The sequence below is a fragment of the Doryrhamphus excisus genome, linkage group LG10 (genome assembly GCF_037039965.1).
Source record: "Doryrhamphus excisus strain RoL-2023G ecotype Guam linkage group LG10, RoL_Dexc_Guam_v1.1, whole genome shotgun sequence".
Classification (NCBI taxonomy): domain Eukaryota; kingdom Metazoa; phylum Chordata; class Actinopteri; order Syngnathiformes; family Syngnathidae; genus Doryrhamphus; species Doryrhamphus excisus.
This window is the reverse complement of record NC_136366.1, coordinates 9,996,414-10,010,245: the sequence shown is the minus strand read 5'-3', so window position 1 is coordinate 10,010,245 and position 13,832 is coordinate 9,996,414. Positions and strand designations below refer to the sequence as shown.

At 45.0% G+C, this 13,832-nt stretch overlaps 1 protein-coding gene across 3 annotated transcripts in view; it reads right to left on the bottom strand.

The window, feature by feature from the left end:
• Nucleotides 1–13,832, bottom strand: part of fibcd1b (fibrinogen C domain containing 1b) — a 97,877-nt gene that overhangs the window by 27,418 nt on the left and 56,627 nt on the right. For all 3 annotated transcript variants that reach the window (XM_058054082.2, XM_058054083.2, XM_078794041.1), the window contains one exon: nt 6,541–6,637. In XM_058054082.2, coding sequence (XP_057910065.2) covers nt 6,541–6,637 — 97 coding nt within the window. The remainder of the gene's footprint in view (nt 1–6,540; nt 6,638–13,832) is intronic.

The following is a 13,832-nucleotide window of genomic DNA, read 5'->3' as shown; positions in this document are numbered from 1 at the left end:
AAAATGTTTACCTGTTTGTTTAACTTAAACTATATTAGGAAAGCAGGAAGTGAACAAATGTAACAGTTAGTGATTGTAAAAGTACCAGATGGAGGGGTAGGATTTAATAAGCTTTGCTTCTTCCTACTCCTTTTGGACATGTGGAACTGGGAACTGATTATGGGATGCACTCAATTGTAATCTGATGCATGTTCAAATGAAATTAAACCATTATCATTACCATAAAATATGATTCCAATATGGAGATTTTGTTTCATTGTCATCATTGGCTTGGTTTTTATAAATAGTCCTAAAACCAAACACAGTTTTGCTTTATTTTCAATAAACGGTCTACGAAAACAGACCCCACTATGTCTATTTGACCCATTTTTGCTTATTTTTTGGCATATATTATTTCCACAATGTGCCACGGACCAATAAAAGCATGAATACCAGGCCAGTAAACCCATTATCCAGGTTTCAGAGACTGAACTCGAAAGTGAAAGCGGTGAAATGCAACACAACACGGACAAGCGTATTCAAAGGTCAAAAAATGTGCCAAGGTTGAGGTGGGTGTCTTTTCCACAGTCAGGTACAGTAAATATTTCCTCTGCCTTGTGGACGTGTGTTGGTTTGGTCTTTGCAGATATGACTTGCGTGCATCTCACGTCCTCAGGCGAAAAGCTGTTGTGTATAAAACACATTTTATTAGGTCTCGGTTCATGCTTTATACAGCTGGCTCATTAAACACTCGAGTAGCCACATTAGCATTTTTTGTTTTTGGGGAAGGATAATGACAATCCATAAGGACTACATGTGTTTTATTTGTCAGTGAACGAAGCAGATTTGTCTCGATTATAGCCATTAATATAACTTATTACGCCTCTTGATGATTTCCCCGCTGCAGCAGTGTTGCATTCACTGGGCTGCCTTCCATTTGGGACATAGGCTTAGTAATGGTCTTTGAACGCATCCTCTGAAGGATGCAGGACTACGGTTTGGGGCTACACAAATTAGGCTGTGTTGTTCAGGAAGTAAGCTTCTGCTGCATTGCTACAGTTCAGGGGGGTCGTTTAGGACCACATAGTGATAAAGGAAAGGATGCAACTTTGTGAAGCAAAATATGGAGGTTTTTGCCAGTCTGGGCCAATCACACAGGCCAAGAAAAGATCAGAAGGTCTAGACCTTTGGAGGAGGGCCAGTAATCCTCAAAACACTGCGGTATAAGCTTCCTGCACACGCTCTGACAATCCACCCTCTGCGTTTTGATAGATTCTGTGTGTTCTTCTGTGTGTTATCTGGTCAGCCAAGCACAGCCTCTTTTACCTCATCCAAGCCTGACTGGGGATGTAAATACTTGGCAAGAATAAATGAGAATAAATGCAGACGCTGAATAAAAAAGCCAGGGCGTTAATGGAAGGAGCTCAAAGACGAGCAAAACAGATTTTCTTTAAAACTGTGACATCAATAGCACCCCCAACCCTCCCCACCCCGCCAACCTTCAAGCGCTTTCTGCCTCCGCTAATTCCCCTGATTGTCCGCCCGTTCCTCTGTGGGGCGAGGGTGGGGATGGAGGCGGGAGGAGTCAAACTGTTATTGTGCACCATGCACAATAAATTCACCTTGCACAGCGGAGAGATAAAAGAAAGGTTGTGTTGCAAATAGTTCAACACCAGGTTCTGCGGTATAAGAGCTATTCACATCGTTCGTGGTTCGTGGTCGCCGCGTTCCAGCAATAAATCCACAGACGTTCTCATCCATCACACTTTGGCCACAGATTTGTCGAGCTGAACTTTAGTCAGCTTTGTGTAAAAAGCTGTCAGTCAAATCCTTGCGTGAACACATTCAAGTCAGACTTCTCCGTGTGTGTGTGTGGGGGGGGTAGTAATGTAGTAGCGGGGATAAAACACAGTACAGTCATGTCTCCGATAAATGAATCCCTGCTATCTAAATAGAAATCCAACTACAACATTATTAGAGCCCTGTATACATACATAACACCCCTATAGTCACATTTACACTTTTATTCTTAGTTTACAAAACATTACAACTCTTGCGGACTCCTGACAGCTGCAAGCTAACACTTAGCCAATAACTTTTCACTTCCACACTGGATGGGAGGAGAACTTTTTTTTTTACTCTATCATGTGGGACATGCCATGGTTGACATCATGACTTCACGTCATGTCATTACTGCCACCTAGTGACCAGAACACTACATATCACTTGCATTTCAATATATTTGGACTAATAACAGACCATAGCAATTTTGTCAAGCTGTAGTAATTCCACACTTAAGTTTTGTCAGAGATCACATGATACTAGCGTCCACGTCACTACTTCCTGAAGCTACACTTGAAAAGGTCAGGCCGAGTTTGAAACCCCTGCTTTACATCTTTGCTGCTAATAAAAGAAATCAGACCAACGCAAGCAAAGAAGAATGTCCCAGCTTGGTTTAATTGCTTGGTGATAAAACCACAGCACTGCAAAGGCAAGACTCCACCATCTTACAAGATAGCAGCAACATTTCCTCTTAAAAAGAACACAGCAAATTGTCGCAATCATCACACCATTACAAGAGCAATATGTAGAGCACAGAGGGGAGAAAAAAAAAAGGATGGCATCTTCAGAAATGGTGGTTAACACTGCTGAGCAATATTAGTCTGGAGGCGGTAGCCGCACGCAATAAGTTTCTCTGCAGACTGCAGGCGAGCGTGACTCCATTTTTCATTTTTGCCCAGAGGGCAATCGATGATGGGGGTGACGACACAATAGCAAGCCCTGAGTGAGCAACAAAAGCTGTGAAAAAGGAAAGCAGCCTACAAAAAGGTCTGGTTTTTGTTTGCACAACAACTTCCCGCACAGATCTGGCTGGATACTTTGGGTTCCATCGGATCCTCCATGGCCTCGGATCTGCAAAGGAATGCTTTTGGAGGCTTTACTAGTTTATGGTGCACGGTGTCTCGGATTCCTGATTGACATGTTTCTGTTTTGTCATTTGGATGTTTTAGAATTAGCCGTGGTTAAGTAGCTGCATCTGTCCGTTGGGGTGAAGATGGCACTCAGCTCTCAGGTTACCAGTCGAAATATACGTATTACGACCTCCGCATTTGGTCATGAGCTTTGGGTAGTGACTGAAAAGACAATATTGCGTGTGCTTTCCCGTACACTAAAGATCACTGGGATGCCCCTTGGTTGCCCCTTGGAGGCCTCCCTGGGGCACGTCCAACCGGGAGAAGGCCTTGGGGAAGACCTACGATGCCTCGGGATCCGCCTAGAAGAGCTGGAGCTTAGGCTTAATACATCGTCAGTTATTCATTCATTCATTCATTCATTTTCTACCGCTTATCCTCACTGTCTTCGAGCTAGAGGCCGACTACACCGTGAAATGGTGGCCAGCCAATCACAGGGCACATATAGACAAACAACCATTCACACTCACATTCATACCTATGGACAATTTGGAGTGGCTAATTAACCTAGCATGTTTTTGGAATGTGGGAGGAAACCGGAGTACCCGGAGAAAACCCACGCATGCACGGGGAGAACATGCAAACTCCACACAGAGATGACCGAGGATGGAACTGAACTCGGGTCTCGTAGTCACTAGGGGTCAGTCATGTTACTGACACACAAGCACCAGACTTGATCGGCGGAACAACATCCCTACCACAAGCAACTGTTGAAAAAAACAAAGCTCAACTCTTCCTGTCCGCCCTTCACTCGGCTCCCCTCAACCACAGCAATTTATGTCTTATTTCTCTTCTCATGTCTACGATATTGGGTGTAACAGTCACTATAGGGGTGTTATCTCATATGTGGCGGACTCTAATAATGTTCAACATCATATTTAGAAGGTTGTGAATGGATTGCTATGTTCTAACTACAAAAATATTCATTCATTCATTCCTTTTCTACTGCTTATCCTCACGGGGGTCACAGGGGGTGCTGGAGCCTATCCCAGCTGTCTTTGGGCGAGAGGCGGGGTACACCCTGGACTGGTGGCCAGCCAATCACAGGGCACATATAGACAAACAACCATTCACACTCACATTCATACCTATGGACAATTTGGAGTCGCTAATTAACCTAGCATGTTTTTGGAATGTGGGAGGAAACCGGAGTACCCGGAGAAAACCCACGCAGAGATAGCTGAGGGTGGAATCGAACTCGAGGCCTGCGCGCTAACCACTAGCTAAGAGTTAATGACATTTCCATTGTTTCCGATGGCTTCCGACTCAAAATGATTCGCGTTCTTGCTCTTGACGAGGTGCCGTTATCTCAACCGTTATCTCTCGTGGCACACACTCGCTTCCAAACATTAGCCCACTCTGCATAGCAAGATGAACTCCCCGCAGGCACATTTTGCGAGTGCTTTTCATCTCAAGTACAGATTGGAGAGGACATCTTCTGTCCGAGACCTTGACCGTGACCAAGCATGTGTGCTGCATTGAAACAAACGTCTTCAGGCTCCATTTAGTCCAGCAGACTGATGTGGCGCTGAGATGAGAGCTTTCAAAGACACACACACACACACTTCTACACACTTACAACTGTGAAAGCTCATTAAAACGCTGATGCCGAAGCCAAATTTCCTGAGGAAACAACATCTCTGCGAAAGCTTAGCTGTTTTGGATGGCTGTTTTTTGAGTCAGAATTACCACTTTGGCACTAACCGAGGTTTTCTCATGAGGGACTGTGAAGTTTGTAGAAGGTATGATGTTTTTTTTTTTTATTTATAGCCCAACCTTGTCTGAAAGGCATTTGGCCAACTTTGAGGAAAGTCACAGGTTGAACTCCACTTTAACCTCTCATCGCAGAGTCAGTGTTCAAAGACGATGTTCTAGTTCTACCAGTGGTGCTTTGGACTTTTTCAGGTTTCTTTTCCAGAGACATATACCTGACAAGACAGCAAGAGGTGTCTCTGATCCCAAATACAACTTAAGTCGTGTAACATTGGTACACCTCATACTAGGAGTCCGCTGGGTCGACGCCAGTTGGTGCCAGTTGGTGTCACAGCGAGCCACTACGTGCCAATCACATAATCTTTGGCGCAAACTGGCGCCAACTGACGCCGGCCCAGTGGACTCCTAGCATCATTGGCGCAACTTGGCTCGTGCCATTACATTCCAGTGGATTCCAATAGGCGGATTGTTTGTGACATTTGGTTCCACTTGGTGGACACTTCACGCCAATTGCTTGATGCAAGTGCCGCGACGAAGATTTTAAACATTTTGAAATTTTCTTACCGCCAAACTCAATTTTTGCCGCCGTTACGGGCCACTACAAGCCATTTGGGAGGCAGTTTGAGCCACTGCACGCCACTAGGCACCTTATTGGTGACACTCGGCGCCACAACAAATCGCATTGCAGTGAACTGGCACCAACTGGCGCTAGCCCAGTGGACTCCTAGCATCATTGCCACAACTTGGCTCGTGCCATTACATTCCAGTGGATTCCAATAGGTGGATTGTTTGCGACATTTGGTTCCACTTGATGGACACTTCACACCGATTGCTTGATGCAAGTGCCACGATTTTAAACATTTAGAAATTTTCTTACCACCAAACTAAATTTTTGCCGCCGTTACGAGCCACCACAAGCCAGTTGGGAGGCAGTTTGAGCCACTGCACGCCACTAGGCACCTTATTGGTGACACTCGGCGCCACAACAAATCGCATTGCAGTGAACTGGCACCAACTGGCGCCAGCCCAGTGGACTCCTAGCATCATTGCCGCAACTTGGCTCGTGCCATTACATTCCAGTGGATTCCAATAGGCGGATTGTTTGCGACATTTGGTTCCACTTGATGGACACTTCACACCGATTGCTTGATGCAAGTGCCACGATTTTAAACATTTAGAAATTTTCTTACCACCAAACTAAATTTTTGCCACCGTTACGAGCCACCACAAGCCAGTTGGGAGGCAGTTTGAGCCACTGCATGCCACTAGGCACCTTATTGGCGACACTAGGCGCCACAGCAAATCGCATTGCAGTGAACTGGCACCAACTGGCCAGTGGACTCTTAGCATCACAGTTGCACTGGATATTGAGGTGACATTCTGGGTTTTTTAGCTGAACGGCTAGGACACTCAACTGCCTCTCAATTCTGCGGACCTTGGTTCGAGCCCAATGCATCGCTGGCTGAATCAGGTTCTCAGAAACGTCCATCAGCCTAATGCCTCAGATTGTTGTTAGACCAAACTAGACTACACACTTGGTAGTAATGTTTTCTAGTATAGTTCCAGTCATCCATGTAACAATTGGCACCAGTGGGGGTGCTACTGATTCAGTTGCAACCAAAAATAATCCATCCATCCTCTTTTCCGTCAATTTTTCCTCTTGGACATGTAAAAAACCAAAACAGCACTGCAGGGCAGGTTGCCAGTTGGATCCGCCGTCCTCCTTGGGCAAGATACTGAACCCCCAGTTGATACTTAACCCTACCGATGCTGCGTCATCAGTAGCTAAATGTGCTTGGAAACTTGGAATGTGGAACAGCACTATAGAAATGAAAGACCATGTGACCATGTGTCATTTACCATAAACGCCACTTACCGAGCCAGTGTTCACCGGTGATCTTCCCGAATCCCTCACGGTAGGACTCCCATCCCCTGAAGAAGTTAACCGAGCCATCCTCCCGCCGCTGGATCACCTACAAGCGGGACAGGAGGTCAGCATCAGATGGCAATCCAGCATTTCATTCTCCTCTGTGATGACTCTTTCAAAGCCGCCGCCGCCGCTGTTGGCCGGCGACTGGACCGAATGAAGCCAGCAAATGAAGAGCTAACTAAAAAAGGTATTGCTCAAAAGAGCAATTTGTCAAAAGTGACTAAAAAGGGATGTAATTAAATCTGGATTGAATTGGACTAAGTTCACAGTGGAACCTTCACAATAATTCTCCATGCCTGAAGAGAGCAGCGCTTTGTAATCGCTCAGTGAGTTCTATCAGGCTTTTGGGGGAATTATTTGCATGTGACAAGCGTAATACTCCACTCATCCATTCCCAGTGATGATATTCAGGCTGAATGTGAAGTGTGTGTTTGAATGCGGATGGATAACCGTCACAGACTCATGCTTGGAAGGCTGTGTTAAAGTGGGAAAGATACCCGGAGACGGTTTATGATCCGTATTAATAATCCCTTAAAATAGCATAAGGTAGCAGACGGCATGTTTGCTTTTGCAACATCTGCTCCGATGAACGGCAAATCCTGAGGAGAAACGGCGCGGCTCTAATCCAATCATCACCATCGTGCGCGTCCTAACGATCGTTACCGTGCCATTATCGCTTAGAAGACATCTGGAGATTTCCGTCTTATCTTTGCCGACTCTTCCCCGCCGCCAGTCCTCTAATGTCTTCTGTCAAGCTGTCATTGTGTTGTAAAAATCTCCCTCAGATGGAATTGGCTCCAAATTGAATTCCCTTGTCAATTTCAAGTGATGGAGCAACAATCGACAACAAATACATCACAGCGCCGCCGGTGCTTATGTGGTCTCTCAGCGCATGTTTCATTTGTGCGTTTACTCGTCTGCAAAGACACGTGCGCTGGCTGAAAGACTGGCCGCGGGTCACGTAGAGTCGCCAGTCAACTAACCCAGCCTTTCAGTCCAAATGGGGGTTAAAGGGTGCTCGACAGGCCGTGCCCTCCGTCAATGTCCGGCATCCCGATGTGACCGCAGAGCTCTTCTCTGTGCTTTAATTGCACATTGACCTCAGGGGGGCCAGGATGGGAGTGTTTCCACCAGTGGACCATCACTGTCCTCCGAAAGACGCCTGCCTAGTGGATCCATTGTTTTTTCCTATAATGGTCCATTCCAGTCACAATATTTGCATGAAGTATTTACGACTGTTGCACTTGTGCCCGGCCATGCAGACACGAGTGGGCTTTTGGACACGCCTAATTGTCATGAGGGCAGTTGCTGTGGAAGCCGGCTCAGCAAAATGTCACTGATGAGGTATTCAATGAAGAGCGGACTAATGATCCTGATGCCGTTAAGTAAAATTTAGAGATTATGGACTCCAGCATCACTTCACACATTCTTACTTGTTATCAAAGGTAGCGTAGACTGTTGTATTATTTTTACATTTTACTGTTAAAGGGGCCTATTTTACTCATTTTAAGGACTTTATATTGTGAACTCCTATAGAGCAACTACACACAATAACCCGCACAGAAAGCTTTCTGGATCTTCCAGAATCCTTTTGTTTAGTTTTCGTGGATTCTCTGCCTCTCTCACAGAAAGGCGGTGTACTTTACTCCACTCCGGACTCTCCTCCCTGGGTGGAGCGCTCTAACCCAAGCGCTCCCGAGGACTTCCGCAAAGGATTTTCATGTTTACCGAGTGCAGGCAATCAGTCGCCCATATAAGGAATTCTGGGAAAACAACTCTGTTGTGCAGAGCCATCCAAAACAGCATTTATAGGTCAGAAAAGAGGCAAAGCATAACAGGTCCCCTTTAAAGGAAAACTGCCCTTTTTTGTAATTTTGCCCATCATTCACAACTCTTATGCTTCTCTCTTTTCTGTGCGTTCTAAACAGTTAAAAAGAGGCGACTAAGAATGCACATAATGGGAAGCACCTACTGAAATAAGCGCCAGTAATGCTCCATTACCATAATGTTACCTATAGATTAACTAAGCTACAGCACCATTGAATGTCCCTGTTACCATATGCTCACAGCATAAATATAAAATCATAATATTGAAGGTGTTTTAATAGCAGGCTTCCACTATGTGCATTCATTGGCGGCCTCTTTTTTATCTGTTTGTTTATCTTTATAAACTTCTATAATTTGTATTTATATTTATGTATTATGTATTTATAATGTATATGTATTTATAATTGTATATATATTTTATATATTTATTTATTTTATGGACCCACTTAGTTGAGAACCACTGGTAAACAAACTTTTGCAGCATTTAGAAGGATGTAAACAGGCTTTCTATTCTCTAACTGTGAAAGTATTCCATGCTACTTTGCGGAAATTCACTTATCACGGTTGGGGATGGAACCAGCTAACCGTGGTAAATGAGGGATGGCCGTAATGAAGTGCTGGAGAATTTTGAGGAAAAAAATATATCTCTAATTACAGGGAATAAAACACAACATTTTGTAAAGATACAGTAGATCTCTTGTGTGAACTTCTCTCAGCACGTCAAGCCCCTCCAGCCGAGTACATCTGCTGTTGACACATTTTACAAAACTCTACAACCTGGCATAAACGCCGGGTTGACACCAAGCTGAAATATTTGCGCTGCAGCGAGTCTTAAGACATCAAAACATGACCCCCACCTGCCACTCACAGACTCCCGAGTCCTCACATCCCGAGTTTAGCTGAGGGGCAACAGGTGATCAAAGTTCTATCAAATGTCATATTAGGTTGGGAGTGGGGATGGTGGGGAGGGGCGGATGTTGGCATGTTTACAGTAAATACTGACAAACGCTGGCTCAGGCGGTGTAAAGCATAACAAAAGTATTTGTATTGTCATGGATGAACAAAGTCTGATTCTGTCCCACTGCAGAATAAATAATAATAATAATAATAATAAAATGAATCTAGGACAGTCAGCCTCCTTTCATATTGCGTCTGTTGCCTTCACATCCATTTTGCAGTTCTCTCTCTCTCTTTCTGCAGGTCCTCGCTGTTAAATTCTTTATACACGCTGTTCTACATGCCCCCACAAAGCCTAAACAACCCACTTTTCCCCCAGAATTACCTCTCTTTTTGTCTACTCTTCCTATTCCAGGACTGTCAGTATAGATGAGTGGAGGTATACAGTGGAATACAAAGGGTGCAAAGAGGAACATATTCACTCTTAAATGCACCAGATAAAGGAACTCCAGCTGACACATGTTGAAGAACTGACACACCGACTTAGCAAGCCTGTGGAGCCTCACTTCCATTTTCGCTTTCCACCTTCAAACTCCTCTCTCTACTTCCTGTCTGGGTTTGAATTGGATCCTCTCAATAAAAGTTGGACGGGGCTGGAATTGACAAAGTAACTTTTGAAGCCTGGGGGAACCTCGCTCCATTGACTTCCAATCCAACTTTATTTGCAAAGCACTTTGAAACAACCACATTGGGCCAAGGTGCTGTCCAGAATAATATATTAAAGACATCATAAATAAAAGCATGGGAACTCGCATTGTTGCATTGTGAATATTTTTGGATGGGCAAGTACACCGGTACCTCTATCCGGATCTGTTCACCCGTCCAAATTATCTCTATCTGTACTGCGAGTGGGCGTGGTTTAAACGGAAACGTGTGTGTCTTACGTATGTTCAGTCCCAAAACATCGGCCACTACTTCACGTCTTGACTTCTAAAGCGGCAAGACATTGCTTCCGATTGAATTGTTGTTTACTTCCAAGACATTAAAGCTCCTTGACATCCATGCAAAATGGATGAAATTCCTCCTGATGGACAAAAATCTTCACAATCAAAAACCAACAAATCGCTTCATCACGCCTCCGCTCTGAATCGGGCTCATTTTGGAGAAAGCACGAATCTTGACGTATGTTCTCGTGTATTAGCGCTTTCATACATCCTGCCCCCATTATTATGCTCCATCCCCTCCGTCACACCTAATTCCTTAAAGCTTCTCCTTCCTTTTGATGTGCCGTGAAGTGACAGAGCAGAACTATCTCAGCGCTCTGGTCTGGTTAGTCTTGTGGAAGCTAGACGCCGAGTCTCGACTTGTAATCCAGGAGGTGTTGGAAAGGTTTATCCTGCTGGAGAGGTATGTCAATCCTCAGCTAAGACAGACATTGACAAGCGGAGGGAAGCCTTGGAGGAGGGTTTGCTCTGTCAAAGTCTTTAAATAACGGGTTTATCTGGAGGCTAATGTACTGACTGTTAAAGCAGTCGTACTGTAGGTGCTAACGGCTGTGGCCAGCATCACTAGGAGTCAAGAAGGATATTGGCTGTTCTTGTGTGATAAAGTTTGGTGCTTACGTATCCATGTGTATGCACCATGTGGGTCTTGACAAGTTATTGGCAGGAAGAGAGTTCACTCATTGGTTCAGCTCCTACAAACTCCATAGAACAACGGTGAACAGAGTGAGTCACTAGGGATCAGTCATGTTACTGACACACAAGCACCAGACTTGATCGGCGTAACAACATCCCTACCACAAGCAACTGTTGAAAAAAAACAAAGCTCAACTCTTCCTGTCCGCCCTCCACTCGGCTCCCCTCAACCTTAGCAATTTATGTCTTATTTCTCTTCTTATGTCTACGATATTGGGTGTAAAGGTCACTATAGGGGTGTTATCTCATATCTGGAGGGCTCTATTAATGTTCAACATCATATTTAGAAGGTTGTGAATAGGATTGCTATGCTCTAACTACAAAAATATTCATTCCTTCATTCATTTTCTACCGCTTTTTCCTCACGAGGGTCGCGGGGGTGCTGGAGCCTATCCCAGCTGTCTTTGGGCGAGAGGCGGGGTACACCCTGGACTGGTGGCCAGCCAATCACAGGGCACATATAGACAAACAACCATTCACACTCACATTCATCTATGGACAATTTGGAGTGGCTGATTAATCTAGCATGTTTTTGGAATGTGGGAAGAAACCGGAGTACCCGGAGAAAATCCACGCATGCACGGGGAGAACATGCACACAGAGATGACCGAGTTTGGAATCGAACTCGGGTCTCCTAGCTGTGAGGCCTGCACGCTAATCACTTTACACCATGCAGTCGATATATCAACATATTTCTGCAAATCCACACTGACTGGCATCCATTACTGGATGCAATGCCTGATGTTTATCCCTGGAATATCCTGCCCCAGTGATAGTACTTCCTTTGTCCTTAATTGTTTGACCTTGATGAAAACTTGACGACATAACACTGTCGGGGCAGACAGGCAATAAAGAAAAGTACCTTTCAATGGAGAGTTCATCAAGAGTTCACTTGAAGTTCTTAAGAGTGCAACAAGAGGTCTTAGAAAGGTCCAATTCCTCAGAGAGGCCATCCAACGCTCTCCGAATGAGGAGTTTAGGACTTTAAAACAATTAGGACAGGAGTGACAAGCGCGATGGCCAAATGTCATTAAGCATGGGCTCGCCGGTCCTGAAAGCAACATCTCGCCCCAACGCTCGCCCAAGTCCCGTTGGATTTGCATGATCATATTAACCTCCCTGTAATCTCGGCAGTAGATGAAGGCTACTTAACAACCCGCCTTAAGCACTTCAGCGGGATTTCTGTCAAATGGCGGGGGAGCCCACTGCGAACGCGCAGACGGACGCGCTGACAGACCGACCGCAACACGGGAAAAGAATCAACATAAGCTCTCGGAGGCTGATTGGAGGAGATTTACAATCTGGCACGTGACCGTGGGGGAAGCGAGGAAGTCTGCCAGCGGCTTGTTAGCTGCTTGTGAGCACACCATTCCACGTTTGTAGCTGGAGCAGATGCTGGGACTCCATACCAAATTGTAATTGCTAACAACTTCAGATAGTGATTAGTGTACTCGCCATTAAAGAGAAACACGGTTTTGATGAGGAAAAAAATGGTTTGATTGCATTGTCATGCATTATCAGGACTATGGTGCTTTGACAAATCCTTGCAAATCTGCGTCAGTCTGCAGAAGTACTATCTTCAAAAATGAGAAGCAAACATATGCCGGTGAATGTTTTATAATCCTATTAGAGAGACAGATGTGCCGTGAATACTGCGGCAACAGGCGGGAACAGACGGAGAAACACAATCATCCTCCAGCACTCCGTCTTTCACAGACACACACACACACACATACACACACACCCCACACACACACTTGCATGCACGTGTATTTAGGTGAAAACTAATTCTTGGCTGTCTGCAGGACCGTGATTGAACATCACACAAACAGGAAACTTGGTTTAGGAGGAAGCCAGTTAACGCAGGGATGCATGGAAAAGGATTGGAAAGATTTTGTTCCGGACGAAGTTGAGCTCAAATATATTTGAAATGATTTTATATAATATACACCAGGGGTGTCTAGCTGGGACCTACATTTTCCAAAAGTCATTAAGTCATGACCCACTTTTATTCGCGTCACTTTTATTTATTTGTATTACTTTCTGTGTTGCTATGGGCAAAAATACCCGTAAGCTAAGACCCCGATTTCTCCAATAGGAGCCAACTTGCAAGGCTCCCAGTTCATTTTAGATGTCACTTTAAGGTTCTGCTTATTGGACCCTATGCTCCGTCTGGAAACATACGATCACAACACGCCTGTCTTTTGACAATCGAAAGAAGTATGTGGGGTCTAGAGCCTTTTCTATTGGGGATCCAACGTTGTGGAATGCCCTACCTGTTAATATTAGAGCTGCTACCTCAGAAGAAATGTTCAAGTCCCAACATAAGACTTATTTCTACCCTTTAGCGTTTAGTTAAAAATATTCCATGCCTGTTTGACTGCCGCTCCTTCTCTATATCTTCCCTCTATATCACCTCTCCTGATGGCATTACATCTTGGACCTGGACCTTGGACCTAATTGTCACATGTTACCCTCCCAACATCCATTGCAGCCTGGTCATCCTAGAAAGGGGGATTCGCCCATCTGCGGTCTCTTCTCACGGTCCCTTCTCACGGTTTCTTTTTCACCTAATGGGTTTTGAGTTTTTTCTTGCCCTGGGGGTTCAGATCAGGGGCTGTCATCTATCATCTATCGCAAGTTAACAAATTTGTCCGGGGGGCCAGAACATATATTTAACGCACACACACACTACTTTACAAGACATCTGACTTGCAAGTCATGTTGCCAGTTTGTATGTTAAAAGTTGAAATACTTAGAAAGCAACTGGCGGGCCAGATTCAAACGCCTGGTGGGCCACATGTGGCCCCCGGGCTG